At 53.4% G+C, this 16,843-nt stretch overlaps 1 protein-coding gene across 3 annotated transcripts in view; it reads left to right on the forward strand.

Annotated features, from left to right (window-relative positions):
- Nucleotides 1–13,710, forward strand: part of UNC5B (unc-5 netrin receptor B) — a 39,972-nt gene extending 26,262 nt beyond the window's left edge. Inside the window, exons 8-17 of one of the 3 annotated variants that reach the window (XM_082407335.1) lie at nucleotides 15–47; nucleotides 1,968–2,162; nucleotides 2,504–2,893; nucleotides 3,525–3,612; nucleotides 4,481–4,649; nucleotides 4,809–5,042; nucleotides 7,126–7,275; nucleotides 7,837–8,001; nucleotides 9,049–9,230; nucleotides 10,104–13,710. In XM_082407335.1, the coding sequence (XP_082263461.1) occupies nucleotides 15–47; nucleotides 1,968–2,162; nucleotides 2,504–2,893; nucleotides 3,525–3,612; nucleotides 4,481–4,649; nucleotides 4,809–5,042; nucleotides 7,126–7,275; nucleotides 7,837–8,001; nucleotides 9,049–9,230; nucleotides 10,104–10,269 (1,772 nt within the window). In that variant the 3' untranslated portion in view covers nucleotides 10,270–13,710. The remainder of the gene's footprint in view (nucleotides 1–14; nucleotides 48–1,967; nucleotides 2,163–2,503; nucleotides 2,894–3,524; nucleotides 3,613–4,480; nucleotides 4,650–4,808; nucleotides 5,043–7,125; nucleotides 7,276–7,836; nucleotides 8,002–9,048; nucleotides 9,231–10,103) is intronic. The other 2 variants (XM_082407337.1, XM_082407336.1) reach the window with 2 other exon arrangements.
- Nucleotides 13,711–16,843: the final 3,133 nt, after the last annotated feature.

A 16,843-nucleotide genomic window follows, 5' to 3' on the forward strand; every position in this document is an offset into this window, starting at 1 on the left:
ATTTCCCTCAACAGATAAGAAAACTCTAAGTGACCCCAAAAGCCACCGTAAGTCCCATTTCATGGCTGTTCTCTTTCCTCTGGGGGGATCCCTGGTTTTCCTCGGCTGGCTTTTCCAGGGGGTGGGGTGCAGGGCAGGGCGAGGGGCAGGGAGAGCTGAAGGTGCCCACTACCAGCCCTCCACGGGGTTCCCAGCACCTGACGCTGCATGTGGCATGGTCTTCATCACAGTCAGACAGGCAGACCCTCGGCTGACAGAAAGGCCCTAGGATGCCATCCTGACCCCTCCCATTATAGGAGAAGAAACTGATACCCAAGGATCCAGCCAGGATTCGAACCTAAGTATTTGGCCAGAGCTGGTGCTCCAAGCCCCACCCCTTGGTTGTCCTCTGTGGGAGGGGGCCAGCAAGCAGGCCCACACCTGCCCCTCCTGGTGCCCCTCACTGTGCCCCCAGCAGCCGACTGAAGCCTCCTAGGTCCTTGGGATGCCCGCTGCTCTGCGTCAGACCCTGGGGGCTCATCATCCATCCCCCAGGGGCTATGCTCCGCTGTAGTAAAGCTGCTTGGGCAGATTGGCGTGTGGTAATTAAACCACAATTTCCAAATAATTCTGGAATTATCAAATCAGTAGTGAGGCCTTCAGTGCAACTCACAGGGGGGCCAGACTGGTGACTGATTAGGAATTGTAAATCACCAGGCAAGTGACCCCCATGATTAGTGACGATGTCATGAGGCGAAGCCCCCAGAGAGGTGGGAGCCCAGCCCTGGGGACCTTCTCCGGCAGCTCTCCTGGGGAGCCCAAGAATGAGGAGAGATGGGGGTCCAGAAGGTGATAGAAGCAGGCAAAAATGAGGGCTGAGAGCCCTGCCCTACTTTGCTGAAGCTCAGGCCACCACCAGGAAGGAAAGCGGGCCTTCCTCTCCGAGGGTCCCTGGGGAGGGGAGGGAGTGGACAGGGGCTTCCCGGAGCTCCCAAAGGAAACAAGGGGGAAGGGCAGCCGTCTTGGCTAGGCTGTGCTGTCCGATGTAGTAGCCACTAGCCACGTGTGGCTTGAAAATTGTATTTATCTTAGCTGAAAATAAATATATTTAAAAACTCATTTCCTCAGTCAAGCCAGCCACATTTTAGTTGTTTAATAACCACCCGTGGCTAGTGGCTGTCATGGGGGACAATGCAGACACGGGATGTGCCATCATCATAGAAAGTTCTGTTGGACAGCCCTGCTTCAGACCCTGCCTCTGGACCCCAACACTTCCTTGCCTAGCTATGTGGAGTTACTTCTAGCTGAGCAGCAGCCTGACCTGCCCCTCACCCAGAGCTGGGCCTTCTCCAGCCCAGCAGCCTGTCTGGGGGCGGGGAGTGTCAACATGGGTTGCTTCCCTGAGCCCCTTCCTTCCTCCTCTCCATCCCATTGCCACGCATCTCATTCCCCTCCTCCTGCTCCCCCTCCATCCCCCCCGCCCCACCTCCTGCCCTCAGCACAGAATGGAAGGTGAGCTCAGAGCGGCTACTTGCAGAGATTTCTGGGAGCCAGGGCCTTGGGTCCTATAGGGATTGCTGCAGGCTGCTAGTGAGGCCCTAGGTCTTAATCCCAGCTCTGAAAGGACACTTAGTGGTCCCGTGACTCTGAGCCACAGGCGCCTTGTCACCTCCTGGGCAGAGAGCAATGAGTTAACTCTTGGGAGTGTTAACTCCAGGAGTCCCTTTGCCTCTCCTTGCCACACGGGAAGGGAAGCAGGGCAGGGGGGCAGGGACATTTAGACCATTTTACTTATAGAGACTGATGCTCAGAGAGTTTCAAGGCTTGCCTGAGGTCACCAGCCTGTCTGGCAGGGCTCAGATTAGAACCTAGCACAGCACCAGTCTGTCCCAGGCCCTGCCTCTCCCCGGGGACCAAGGGAATCTCTGGCTCCCTCAGGGCCAGGGTCTCTGCCCCCTGGCCCTCACTCAGCCCTCCTGTCCCCGCAGTTCTGGAGTCCTCGGGGGATGTGGCGCTGTACGCAGGCCTTGTGGTATCCATCTTCGTGGTGGTGGTCGTCCTCGTGGTGGTAGGGGTGGTCGTATACCGCCGCAACTGCCGGGACTTCGACACCGACATCACCGACTCGTCCGCCGCCCTCACTGGCGGCTTCCACCCAGTCAACTTTAAGACTGCGAGGCCCAGTAAGGACCTGGGAACGCCTGGGGTGGCGGGTGCAGGCAGGGTTCCCAGGGGGTGTGGCAGCCAGCCAGACCAGCCAGACCAGAGCAGAGGCTCCTGACTCCCTCAAGAGGTTTTCCTAGAGTTTTCTTTAAAGATCACTGGATGAGTTTGGTTAGAGAGATGCAGGAAAGAAGTAACCCAGGTGGTGAGTCCCTAAGCTTCCTGCCGCAGGTGGCAATGGAACCTTTCAGAGCTGGATGTTTGGGTAGGATTTTGTAAAAGAAGGCCCCCCGGCAGGTGCAGAGGGTGGGACGGGGCCAGCGAGGCAGGGCTGGTCTGACTGCAGCCCCCGGCCCTGCAGACAACCCGCAGCTCCTGCACCCATCTGTGCCTCCGGACCTCACTGCCAGTGCGGGCATCTACCGCGGGCCCATGTACGCCCTGCAGGACTCGGCCGACAAGATCCCAATGACCAACTCACCCCTGCTGGACCCCCTGCCCAACCTCAAGATCAAGGTCTACAACTCTAGCACCACCAGCTCTGGGCCAGGCCTGGCAGACGGGGCTGACCTGCTGGGAGTCCTGCCACCCGGCACGTACCCTGGTGATTTTGCCCGGGATGCCCACTTCCTGCACCTGCACAGTGCCAGCCTCGGCTCCCAGCAGCTCCTGGGCTTGCCCCGTGACCCGGGGAGCAGTGTCAGCGGCACCTTTGGCTGCCTGGGCGGGAGGCTCAGCATCCCCGACACAGGTGGGTCCCTGCTCTGCTCGCCCATCAGTCTGGCCTCAGCATGTCCCCTCTAGACAGTCCCAACACTCACCCAGCAGAAAATAGGGCTTCCCTGGTCCCATTTCACAGATGGGGAAAGTGAGGCCCAAGGGGAAGAAGTGATTATAAAATAGAAGACCTGGAGTGCAGTCCTGCCTCTGCCTCACAAGGGCAGGGGAACTCTCTAAACCTCAGTTTCACCATCTGGTGAGTGGGAAAGAATACCCCGATGTAGTCAACAAACCTACAGAGTGCTGTTGAAAAGGCAGGGCTGCCCAGCTCAGGTTGCAGAGCCAGAGTTGACAGTTTCCCAGCGTCATACACTGAGCTAGGCTGGGGCTGGCACTGCACCTTCAGACTCCAGGTCTTTGCCCCATCTCTACACCCCGTCTCAATGCCAGCGGCCCCTGTGCTGCTACTTGACAGCCCCTCTGCAGTCAGTGACCTGGCCTTTCCTTGCACCCAGTCCCCTCTCCCCACTCCTTGCTGGTGACCACCAGGAGCTCAGATGTCTTTCTCTCCCTGCTCCAAGATGGGGGCCAACTCCCAATCCCCTGTTCTAAGCTCCTGGACTCCCTCCAGCCCCTCCCTACTGACCTCCCTCTCCCCCTAGGGGTCAGCCTGCTGGTGCCCAATGGAGCCATTCCCCAGGGCAAGTTCTACGAGATGTACCTCCTCATCAACAAGGCAGAAAACACCCTGTGAGTATAGAGACCCCAGCCCCAGCCCGGCTGCCCCCTCCTCGGCCTCTCTTTCCCTGCTGCTTGCCCACCTTGGGCTCAAATGTCACCATTTCCCCTTCCAAGTCCAATCCTAAGGCCAGAGGTTGTTCTCCAAGGAAGACATTGCTATATCTTATTATGTTCACATTTAAACCGTGCAAAACCAGCACAACAAACCATAAAACTGAAAGCCAGTTGACCAGCTGGCTACAGTATGACAAAGGGCTACTATCCTAACTATGTAAAGAGCTTTGGGAGACCAATAAGAAAAACTGAACATCTCAGTACAAAAATGGACAAAGGATATGAACAAGTGATTCACACACACTCTCTCTTATACACACACACACACACACACACACACACACATAGCGGCCAATAGGTTATGAGAAAATCTTTGACCTAATTTGTAGTCACAGAAACAGTCATTCAGACAGGCATAAGATACTGGAAGTCTTTTTGCTTCATCAACTTGCAAAGATATTTTCAGCTGTCGTAATACCTTCACACTGGTGAGAGAATGGGAACACAGCCCTCCCACGGTGCATCGGTGGGAGCGTGGATGGGTACCAGCTTTCCAGAGGGCACTTTAGCAGCACCTATCCACAACATCCCTGGAGTGCAGAACCTTTGAAAATGGGAGCAAAGATTTGGCTATGAGAATATTGCAGAGTAATAGCAAAAATTTAGAAACGATCTCAAGGCCGGTGCCATTTTTCCTTAACCGGTGGCCTCTGGGAGCCCCCAGGGTGCAGTCCTGCCTTCTCCCATCCCAGGAGCTGGGGCAGAGCGGGGGGCCCAGCACCGCTCCCTCACTGCCTCCTTCCTGCCCTCCACCCCACCCCAGCCCGCTTTCGGAAGGGACCCAGACAGTATTGAGCCCTTCGGTGACCTGCGGGCCCACGGGCCTCCTGCTGTGCCGCCCCGTCATCCTCACGCTGCCACACTGCGCTGAAGTCAGTGCCGGTGACTGGATCTTCCAACTCAAGACCCAGGCCCACCAGGGCCACTGGGAGGTGAGGAGCCAAGGCCGGGGGGCCGGGTCCCCTAACCCAACCTGCCCCAGGAGGTGTCGGGAGCTGAGAGGAAGCCCCTTTCTTCCTGGCCTAACCTGCTTGGACCCTCTCCAGGGCCTTGGCTGATGCAACCACCTCACCCCCACTGTCACCCTGCAGGAGGTGGTCACCCTGGATGAGGAGACCCTTAATACCCCCTGCTACTGCCAGCTGGAGGCCAGGTCCTGCCACATCCTGTTGGACCAGCTGGGCACCTACGTCTTCACGGGTGAGTCCTACTCCCGCTCTGCAGTCAAGCGGCTCCAGCTGGCCATCTTCGCCCCCGCCCTCTGCACCTCGCTGGAGTACAGCCTCAGGGTCTACTGCCTGGAGGACACGCCCGTAGCACTGAAGGTAAGGCCAGGCCATGGGTACCCACACAGGCCTGCACACTGCGGGTACCTCACCCACAGCCGGCCGGCTGCATGGTACCTTCCAGTATCCCCCTCCTCAGGATCATGGTACCTGCCAGGCACCCTCTGCCACCATCAGCCTTATTCAGTCATTCATTTGTTCCTCAAACATTGAAATCGCATCAGATCCTCGAGATACAGAGATGAGTTGGGCACAGTTCTGCCCTCACCAAGCTGCGGGCTAGAGGTGGGAGACAGACCAGGGGATCACTGATGCAGGGCTAAGGGAACATCAGCCTGGGAGGGGCTGGCAGGTCCTGGTTGTTGGGGAGGGGGTCTGAGAAGGCTTCACAGCAGGGCTGACCTTAGACCTAAGCTCCAAGGGACAGGTGGGAGTTCTGGGCAGAGAAGGAAGAAGCGCATTCCAGGAGACAGAGCGGCTTATGCAGAGGCAGGTGTATCGTTCTGTGTGCCAAAGCGTGCAGGGGTGTGAGAGGTGGGGCTGGAGGGACAGGCAGGGCTCAGCCTCCCAACAACCTTAGGGTCATGGCAAGGAATTTGGAACCTATCCAGTGGGCGGGGGCAGAGACCCGGTGGACACCTGTTCATGGGTGCTCTTTTGAAAGCTACGCAGTGGGGATGGGTAGACAAGAGGCAGGGAGACCAATTGGGAGGCTGCAGCTGGACCTTGGACAACAGACAGTGACAACAGCTGGAGAGGGGCCTGGAGTCTGTTTAGTCAGTAGAATGGACAGAAACAGTGACTGATGGGAGGAACAGGGGGAGGGGGAGGGGGGCGGCTGACAGCCAAGCTCCTAGTGTGTGCAAAAGAACGGAGAGTGCCCTTAAGCGAGGGGAGCACACGGCAGATGAGAAGGGGTTTGGGGCAGGAAGAGAGAGAAAGTGAAGGGACCAGATTTTAGCACCTAGAACCTGATAACGGCAGGTGTTAATACCACCCTGTCCCCCCAGCCTCTGAGACCCTGTCCATTCTCTGCCCAGCCCTCCCACCAGTTCCCAGGATCTCAGTCTCATCCTGACAAACAGTGGAAGAGCACAGAGCCTTGGCCCTATTTAAACCCCTTTTCCTTCTCCATCCTTCCATCCCCTGCTGCTATGAAGCCTTCTCCTTTCCTGTAGCTCCAGGCCTCCTCCCGCCCATGATCTGTGGGCCTTTCTATCTCCTTTGCCTCTCAGTCTCATGTGACTTGTCTCAAACTCCAAGTTGCCGACTGATGCAACACAGGTTAAAAGGCCTTGTGGGAGAGTGAGTATCTTCTGCTGGGACCAGGCTGACCTGAACTTGCAGGAGGCCCATAATAGGTTAGAGGCTCCTGGGAAATGCTCTTGCAGCCTGGATCCCTTGGTATTAGGGCATTGGCTAACATCTAGTTATAGTCAGAGAATGGAATGGAGATCAAGAGGGAAGTTGCCACATACTGGCTTGATGGCATTGGCTAACATCTTTATTTATTCAATCCCCATCCATCCGTCTGTCCATCCATTCATCCATTCACCCATCTATCCATTCACCCATCTATCCATGCATCCATCCATCCATCCAACTTTCTGCCCATCTGTCTGTGTATTCATTTAGTCCATAATCTATCTGTCCATCCAGCCCTCACTCATCCACGCATTTATCTTTTCTTCCATCTGTTCTTCTGTTTCTATACCCATCCATTTGTATATTCATCTGCACATCATTTTGTCTGTCTGTCTGTTGATCTGTCTATCCATCCATTTGTCAACCCATCTATTTATCCATCTACTTATCCATTCATCCATCAGTCCATCTATTCAGTCATCTGTAAAGCCATTCATCCATCCACCTGTCCCACCATCTGTCCATTCATCCATCTATTTTTCCCTCCATCCATTCATCCATGCATCTATCCACACAGTAAGTCTTCTATGAGCACTTACCAAATCCCAGCGCTGTGGCTCAGATGGTTCCCTGCCTTCAATGTTACAGCCTAGTTCCCTCTGCCCACGTGTGTCCCCAAGCCCCAAACTTGCAGCAGGAAAGGGCCCTTTGGCCAAATGTGATGGGCTCCCCCTTCTCATTGCTCCCTGGCCCACAGGAGGTGCTGGAGCTGGAGCGAACCCTGGGTGGCTACCTAGTGGAGGAGCCAAAACCCCTGCTGTTTAAGGACAGTTACCATAACCTGCGCCTCTCCCTCCACGACATGCCCCACGCCCACTGGAGGAGCAAGCTGCTGGCCAAGTACCAGGTGAGCGCTGGGCCGCAGGAGGGGGAGGGATGGAGCTGGGGAGGGGCGCACTTGGGGGGCTGCCCAGAGAAGTCCAACTCCCCTCCCTGCCTCCTCCCTCGGTCCTGCAGCCTTGGTCCCCACTCCCATCCCTGTGTCTCTCTCTGTCTCCCTCCCCCTGCCACCCCTGTCCCATACTCCCCCACACAAATGTCTGTACCCGTCATCTTTAAAGAGACCTTACCATCTCTGAGAGCGTTCATGGCTGGCAGATTGTCCAAACTAATCTCTGATGGTCACATCCCTCTGCACGCGCCCATCCGTGTGACGCCATTGAGTCCACGAGGCTTGCCAGACCCAGGCACATGCACACACACAGTCACATATTCAGACTCGTGCCTTCTCACCCATATACTCCCTTTCTCAACTGAAGGGCCCTTGCCCAGCTCCTCTTCCTCTGCCCACCTGGATGGAGAGGTCCCAACCCTCCCTGAGACTGGCCCCCTTACCTGCCTCCGCCTCCATTCCCCGAGGGCAGGGCAGGCTGGCCTCGCCTCCTTGACCCTGCCCCTCCTCCCCCAGGAGATCCCCTTCTATCACATTTGGAGTGGCAGCCAGAAGGCCCTGCACTGCACCTTCACCCTGGAGAGGCATAGCCTGGCCTCCACGGAGCTCACCTGCAAGATCTGCGTGCGGCAGGTGGAGGGGGAGGGCCAGATATTCCAGCTGCACACCACGCTGGCAGAGGTGAGGGCCGGAGAGCGGACACCCCACGGGGCTGGGCGCTGCAGCGTGCGGACCCCAGGCTCCCCCTCATCTGGGGGAAAGGCCACCTCCCACAGAGCTGTGCCCCTCACCTCCCAAGTCTGAGCTGGGACTTGGTCACTCTTTGCTAACAGCTGTGACTTACTGAGTGCCGAGCCTGGGCTTGGCCTGTACCAAATCTCACCAAATCTTTACAACCACCAGGGAGACAGATACGAGGATCCCCACCTGGGAGGTGAGAAAGAAGGTTTTAGGGAGGGCAGGTATCATGGACCTTGTATCAAGCCAGCGCTTGGCCCAAGCCTGTGGCTCTCCACCGCTGTAATCCGGATTGAGGTTTATAAAACCTAGGCCACCCAGGGAGCAGTGCTAGGCCCTCCTTGCAGTGCAGTGTAAAGAGCACTGGATATAGTCTAGACCAGCGGTCCCCAACCAGTTTGGCACCAGGGACCGGTTTCACGGAAGACAGGTTTTCCACGGATGGACGGGGGTTGGTGCGGGGGATGGTTCAGGCGGTAATGCGAGTGATGGGAAGCAGCAGATGAAGCTTAGCTCGCCCACCTGCCGCTCACTTCCTGCTGTGCGGCCTGGTTCCTAACAGACTGCGGACCGGCTGGGGACCCCTGGTCTAGACCTAGCTCTACCACTAACGTGGCATGTGACCATGGATTAGTCACTTCTCCTTTCCAGACTTCATTTGCGTTTGTGTAAAAGTGGGTCCACATGGCTTAGACTGTGGCTGAGGCCCCCTGTGGCTTTGTAATCACGAGATGGCATCAGCACTGGCCCAGGCAGTGCATTAGCATGTGCACCCCGAGGGAGGGGAGGGAGTGTGCAGCCCTGGCCCTGGAGAGCTGACCTTCCAGGGGAGGAGCCCTTTGACTGAGCAGCTGGAGCCTGCCCAGAGGTGGGGGAGCGAGCCTCCAAGAGCTCACAGTCCCCAGGCAGGAAGGCCGGAGGGGCAGATACCCAGTGAGCCGTGCACAGGGAGCCCTCTGACCCTCTCACCTTTGCCCTGTGCTCTTCCAGACGCCTGCTGGCTCCCTGGATGCCCTCTGCTCCGCCCCCAGCAGCGCAGTCACCACCCAGCTGGGACCCTACGCCTTCAAGATCCCCCTTTCCATCCGCCAGAAGATATGCAACAGCCTGGACGCCCCCAACTCGCGCGGCAATGACTGGCGGTTGTTGGCGCAGAAGCTCTCCATGGACCGGTGAGTGTCGGGACAGCCCACCCGGCCTGGACCACAGCCGCCCCCCTCCCTCTGTCCCCATGGGGCAGGTGGCGCAGGCAGCCTGACGGTCCAGGAGCGGATCCGCCATTTGCGGTAGACCAGGAGCTCAGGCTTGGGTGCGCTAAGTCTGAGAAGCTGGTTCCTTGAGGAGCATCGCGCTCAGGGTGCTGGCCCTTGAGAATCAGGTAAAGCCAGGATACCAGCCAAGTGTGATCACCGTCAGCAGTCCTGTGTCCAGGACAGAGCAGGTGTTTTGGAAATGCTTGCTGGGTGACAGAATGCATCCTGGTGTCAAAACTCTTCTGGAGAACTTAAAATGCTGGATAAATATAATGGCAATTAGTCATCATTATTGTCAGGGTACACTTACTGAGAAACCATTTAATAAACCTGCATTGAGCAGATGCCATGTAGAAGACATCTTACTAAAAATGGGTGGGATCTATAAGGATGTCAAAGGCTTTGTTCCTGCTTTCAGGGGAGTGCATGGGGCGGGTGAGAGCAGGCAGAGAACGAATGTGGGATGGAGAGAGAGAATGGAGTGCTAGGTTTGGACAGCCTCTTCTGGGACCAGTGTCTTTCAATGATAGTAATAACGATGATGATGACCGATGATGAGCAGGACAGTTTCCATTTTAGAGATGAGACTGGGGCTCAGAGAGGAGCAGTGACTTGCCCAGGGCCACACAGCCTGCAAGCAGAGGGGCTGGAATTCAGACCCAGGATTGTGGGAGCCCAGAGCCCACCGTCCCGGTGCTCCTGGGATGTACTCCCAGTGCTCCCTCCACCCCAGGCTCCTGGAAGGGGCTGAGCATTTTGGGAGCCCAGTGTCCTTCTCCTTCCCTCCATCAGGTATCTGAACTACTTTGCCACAAAAGCAAGCCCCACGGGTGTGATCCTCGACCTCTGGGAAGCTCTGCAGCAGGACGATGGGGACCTCAACAGCCTGGCGAGTGCCTTGGAGGAGATGGGCAAGAGTGAGATGCTGGTGGCCATGGCCACCGACGGGGACTGCTGAGCTGCCCCAAACCCGCGGGCTGTTAGAGACCAGCAGGTGGCTGGCACAGGCAGGCCCAGGGCAACCTCCTGTGGGGCAGTTGGGCCTCCTCTGCTCCCGATCTCACAGCCAGAATCGCCCTTCCTCCTCCTCCTCCCCTTGCCCCACCCCCAGACCACGACCAGCCTTAGGAAATCCATGGACGTTGTTGTTGGGAGGACCCAGCGGTCCTTCTCCACCTCCTGCTGTCTCCTGACCTCAGACCGCTGTGCAGGAACCGGGATGGGGATGGGGCCTCTGGAGGCAGCTAGGGGAGCAAGGAGGTGGCCCTTCCACCCTCTGCCCCAGGGTCTCTTGGGGGCGTCTGTTTTAGTTGTGCTCTTCATTTTCTTCCTCAGTTACTGATCTCTCCCTCCTCCCTAAGCCCCTTTCTCCTTTCACACTGTTTTCCTCTTCGAAGAGTCAAGTACAGTTCAGACAAACTGCTTTCTCCTGTCCACAAGCAAAAAGGAAGAGGAAAGAAAGAAGGAAAGAAAGAAAGCTTCAGACTTCTAGTAAGGCTCAAAACAAGAAGAAAAACACCAAAACCACAAGGGAAAAGAAAACCCAGTTTCTTAGGAAACGCAAATGATTTATTATCCAGATATTTGGATAAGTCCTTTTTAAGAAAAAAAAGAAAAAGAAAATGAAAAAACAACACAAAAAAAATAGAAAACGCTTTTCTTGAGTATGGGTGAGTGTGGGCATGCTCGTGGTTCTGGCCATGAGCGTGTGTGTGTGTGTGTGTGTGTGTGTGTGTGTGTGTGAATCAGGGAGAGAGAGACTGAATAGGGAACACTTTGCTGCTAATGATTTTATCTTAGACTAAATTCTAACAAGGCCTCAGCTTCCACAGTTCTACAGGGTCAGATGAGGTTTGAGCTGTGGTCGCATGTTTCTTTCTAAAATCTTAAGCAGATGCTGAATCAGTAAAGCCAAGGAGCCCTGAGATCTGGCTTGGGGTGGAGTCCTGCCTCCCTCTCACAGCCCCAGGCAGGTGCTCCAAGTCTCGTCTGGGCTCCCAGGAATCCAGATTAAGAGGCCCTGGGATGGAAAATGTTGGCGGGCCAGCCTAGCTGTGAGCCAGGGAGAATTTCCAGTACTGTGGTCTGGTGGCTTCTGGAGAGGGGGCATGGCCCAGAAGGGGAGCCCTAACAGAGAGAGAGAAGTCAGGGATGAGAATGCCCCATGGACACATCTGTCTCCCAGGGTGAGGCCAGTGAGGACACGCCCACCCAGCAGCCTCTAGACCAGGTGGGCTGGAGCAGGTGGGCGTTCTCCTAATGCCCAGGAGCTGCCCTTTCCCAGGCTTGGTTACTTCTGTAAAACAGAAGGGGTGGATAAGAGGGCCTCTCTAGCTGCCGAAGCCTGGGCTTCTGGGGTCGGTGTGGCTTTGAGGAACGTGTTAGCAGCCATCCCTGCGGGTGGCATGGGAGGCTGGGAGGTGGCTGCTTGGCTGTGCTTTACACACTGGCCCGGAGTGGAGGAGGAAGGGTGGAGGGCTATTTTCCCAGCTCTGATCTCCACAGGCACCTCCCTGCAACCCTACTGTCACCCTCCCTCCGCAGTCTGACAGAGTTTGAAGGAAGCTTTGACAGGCAGCGTTGCCAGGGTGGAGGGCCTGGCATCCCTTCGCCAGCCTGTTCCAGGATGTTCCAAGGGGCCATCAGGGTCCCTTTTTGGGCCATCTGGTGATGGCTGGAACCAGAATCGTGAGCTGGCACAGAGGCCACGTCAAAGGCCTCTCCTCCTTGGCACCCAAGCCAAAGCAAGTGCCAGCTCTGGGCATTGACCCCAGGGCTTGCCCCAGCAGGTCCATGAGCATCCTGGCCTTTGAAAGTCTGGTCTCCTGGGAGGAAAGCAGGTTTGGGGGCTGTAGTCCCAACCATTGTCCCCAACCTGGCTTCCCTGCCATGCACTAGGGGGCTTATGTATCATAGTGGGATTCTCACCACCCACCAGCCCCCCTGGGGAATGGGTTGGCTGTGGGCAGTCAAGGGCCTGCTGGGTTTGAGAGAGGGTTCCTTTTTATCAGGGCTGCTGAAGGGGCCAGGCCTGCACTGGGCTTGGGCCCCTGAGGCTGAGACCATGGCTCTTCATTACCCCAGTGCCTGTGTGGACGTTGCCTCAGACAAAGGCAGTGAGCCTTCCCTGCCAAGGGTGCCTGTCCGCTACAGGCTCAGCATCCCGGCTCGCTCCTAGTCTGAGCTGTGTGGGCCTGTGTGGTAGCTTGAGGGCAGCCTGGAGTCCAAAGGCCAGCGTTCAAGCTCCAGCTTTGCCATTAAACCTCTGTGTGACTTCAGGCATATGACTGCCTTCTTGGGGCCTCTTTTCCTTTTTCTACCAAGGCCCCACAGCTGCTGTCTGAGGACTTTTGGGCTCTGATACGTCATTCTAGTCTCCTGATGGGAACGCTAGTGGGTAGAAGTTGACGGTGGTCTGCCATGTCCCTCCTCCGTGCCCCACCCTCAGAAGCATGCTGCTTCCTCAGTGCCCAGGACGGGAGCTCTTGGTGGATGAGGCCAGGCCAGCCCCCCAGGTGCCATTTCTAATCGGATTCCCAGAAATTGTGTACCAGGACCTGGAGCACAGAACCAATTGGCTGAAGCTTCCTGGGAGGGTTCAAACTGTCCAGCTTTATAATAAAAGCCTGGAAAGGATTTGCTGGCTCCATCAATCTGCCACGGCTGCTGTGACTACGTCTGCAGACTGCCTGCCTCAGGGTGGGATGGACATTTCTCCGCTTATTCAGGCCTGAGAGGTAGCCCCACGCAGCCGAGTACCTTGAGAACCGCAGATTAAGTGCCGCTGCAGGAATGCAGGGCCCTCGCGCGCTGTTGACGTCTCTCTCATCTCTGGGGTGTGTTTGTGCGTGTGTGCGTGTGTGCGTGGGCTTTTATCCACGGGCACATCAGCGATCCTCTCCGGGAACGTGACCCCACCTGTGTGTGCATGTGTGACCTCCTCGCGTCCAGGCTGGGCCATCTGGAGGTTGGCGTGCCTGGTTTTGCCCTCTCTGAGTCCACAGGGTCAGTCGGTGTATCTTCTATGTGCCTCTCCCTCGGCCTTCCCTCGCAGTGCCCTGGGCTGCAGAGGGACCCTCCCCACTCCTGGATGATCCAGGACCCTCTGGCCCCTTTTCCCCAGCAACCAGGCAGCTGAGCCAGGTCCCTTAGCAGGCCCTCTGAGGAGAGGTGACCAAGAGCCTGGGTGCAGGGAGCAGCTGTCATGTGGGCCAGGGGCTGGACCACTCGCCTGGGCCATGGACATGGTTCTGTGCTTGGGGCTGCAGGGCTGCAGGGATGGCCCCAATCCCACCTCTGTTTATTCTGTAAACTACAACCTGTAAATAACATTTAGCATTCCTATTGTAACAAAATTAATTTTTATGAAATAAATTATATTTCCTAGTCTAATAAAAAATTCAGGTTGTATTCTGTCTTTTCTTATTTTTTTTTTTTAGATTTTTTTGGTATGGACTTTTTTTTTTTTTTAACGTCTTTATTGGAGTATAACTGCTTTACAATGTTGTGTTAGTTGATGCTGTATAACAAAGTGAATCAGCTATATGTATATATACATCCCCATATCTCCTCCCTCTTGCGTCTCCCTCCCACCCTCCCTATCCCACCCCTTTAGGTGGACACAGAGCACCCAGCTGATCTCCCTGTGCTATGTGGCTGCTTCCCACTAGCTATTTTACATTTGGTAGTGTATATATGTCCATGCCACTCTCTCACTTCGTCCCAGCTTACCCTTCCCCCTCCCCGTGTCCTCAAATCCATTCTCTACATCTACGTCTTTATTCCTGTGCTTCCCCTAGGTTCTTCAGAACCAATTTTTGTTTTTTCAGATTCCATATATATGTGTTAGCATACGGTATTTGTTTTTCTCTTTCTGACTTACTTCACTCTGTATGACAGTCTCTAGGTCCATCCACCTCACTACAAATAACTCAATTTCGTTTCTTTTTATGGTTGAGTAATATTCCATTGTATATATGTGCCACATCTTCTTTATCCATTCATCTGGTGATGGACACTTAGGTTGCTTCCATGTCCTGGCTATTGTAAATAGAGCTGCAGTGAACATTGTGGTACATTACTCTTTTTTTTTAATAAATTTATTTATTTATTTATTTATTTATTTATTTATTTATTTATTTTTGGCTGCATTGGGTCTTCATTGCTGTGCACGGGCCTCCTCCAGTTGTGGCGAGCGGGGGCCACTCTTCACTGCACTGAGCGGGCTTTTCACCACGGTGGCCTCTCCGGTTGCAGAGTGCAGGCTCTAGGCACGTGGGCCTCAGCAGTTGCAGCACGCGGGCTCAGTAGTTGCGGCTCATGGGCTCCAGAGCACAGGATCAGGAGCTGTGGCACACGGGCCTAGTTGCTCTGCAGCATGTAGGATCCTCCCGGACCAGGGCTCAAACCTGTGTCCCCTACATTGGGAGGCGGATTCTTAACCACTGCACCACCAGGGAAGTCCCACATGACTCTTTGAATTATGGTTTTCTAAGGATATAAGCCCAGTAGTGGGATTGCTGGGTCGTATGGTAGTTCAATTTTTAGTTTTTTAAGGAAACTCCATATTGTTCTCCATAGTGGCTGTACCAATTTAACTTCCCACCAACAGGGCAAGAGGGTTCCCTTTTCTCCACACCCTCTCCAGCATTTATTGTTTGTAGATTTTTTGATGATGGCCATTCTGACTGGTGTGAGGTGATACCTCATTGTAGTTTTGATTTGCATTTCTCTCATGATTAGTGATGTTGAACATCCTTTCATGTGTTTGTTGGCAATCTGTATATCTTCTCTGGAGAAATGTCCATTTAGGTCTTCTGCCCATTTCTGGATTGGGTTGTTTGTTTTCTTGATATTAAGCTGCATGAGCTGCTTGTACATTTTGGAGATTAATCCTTTGTCAGTTGCTTCATTGGCAAATATTTTCTCCCATTCTGAGGGTTGTCTTCTTGTCTTGTTTATTGTTTCCTTTGCTGTACAAAAGCTTTTAAGTTTCATTAGGTCCCATTTGTTTATTTGTGTTTTTATTTCCATTTCTCTAGGAGGTGGGTCAAAAAGGATCTTGCTGTGATGTATGTCATAGAGTGTTCTGCCTGTGTTTTCCTGTAAGAGTATTATAGTGTCTGGCCTTACATTTAGGTCTTTAATCCATTTTGAGTTTATTTTTGTGTGTGCTGTTAGGGAGTGTTCTAATTTCATTCTTTTCCATGTAGCTGTCCAGTTTTCCCAGCACCACTTATCAAAGAGGCTGTCTTTTCTCCATTGTATATTCTTGCCTCCATTATCAAAGATAAGGTGACCATATGTGCACGGGTTTACCTCTGGGCTTTCTATCCTGTTCCGTTAATCTATATTTCTGTTTTTGTGCCAGTACCATACTGTCTTGATTACTTTAGCTTTGTAGTATAGTCTGAAGTCAGGGACCCTGATTCCTCCAGCTCCATTTTTCTTTCTCAAGATTGCTTTAGCTATTCGGGGTCTTTTATGTTTCCATACAAATTGTGAAATTTTTTGTTCTAGTTCTGTGAAAAATGCCATTGGTAGTTTGATAGGGATTGCATTCAATCTGTAGATTGCTTTGGCTGTATAGTCATTTTCATAATGTTGATTCTTCCAATCCAAGAACATGGTATATCTCTCCATCTGTTTGTATCATCTTTAATTTCTTTCAGCAGTGTCTCATGGTTTTCTGCATATAGGTCTTTTATCTCCTTAGGTAGGTTTACTCCTAGGTATTCTTTTTGTTGCAGTGGTAAACCGGAGTGTTTCCTTAATTTCTCTTTCAGAATTTTCATCATTAGTGTATAGGAATGCAAGAGATTTCTGTGCATTAATTTTGTATCCTGCAACCTTACCAACTTCATTGATTAGCTTTAGTAGTTTTCTGGTAGCATCTTTAGGATTCTCTATGTATAGTATCATGTCATCTGCAAACAGTGACAGCTTTACTTCTTCTTTTCTGATGTGGATTACTTTTATATCTTTTTCTTCTCTGATTGCTGTGGCTAACACTTCCAAAACTATGTTGAATAATAGTGGTGAGAGTGGACAACCTTGTCTTGTTCCTGATCTTAGAGGAAATGGTTACAGTTTTTCACCAGTGAGAATGATGTTGGCTGTGGGTTTGTCATATATGACCTTTATTTTGTTGAGGCAAGTTCCCTATACGCCTACTTTCTGGAGGGTTTTTATCATAAATCGGTGTTGAATTTTGTTGAAAGCTTTTTCTGCATCATATGATTTTTATCCTTCAGTTTCTTAATATGGTGTATCACATTGATTGATTTGCGGATATTGAAGAATCCTTGCATTCCTGGGATAAACCCCACTTGATCATGGTGTATGATCCTTTCAATGTGCTGTTGGATTCTGTTTGCTAGTATTTTGTTGAGGATTTTTGCATCTATGTTCATCAGTGACATTGGCCTGTAGTTTTATATTTTTGTGACATCTTTGTCTGCTTTTGGTATCAGGGTGATGGTGGCCTCGTAGAATGAATTTGGAAGTGTTCCTCCCTCTGCTATATTTGGAAG

The sequence above is a fragment of the Balaenoptera borealis genome (assembly GCF_965194805.1).
Source record: "Balaenoptera borealis genome assembly, chromosome: 10".
NCBI lineage: Eukaryota > Metazoa > Chordata > Mammalia > Artiodactyla > Balaenopteridae > Balaenoptera > Balaenoptera borealis.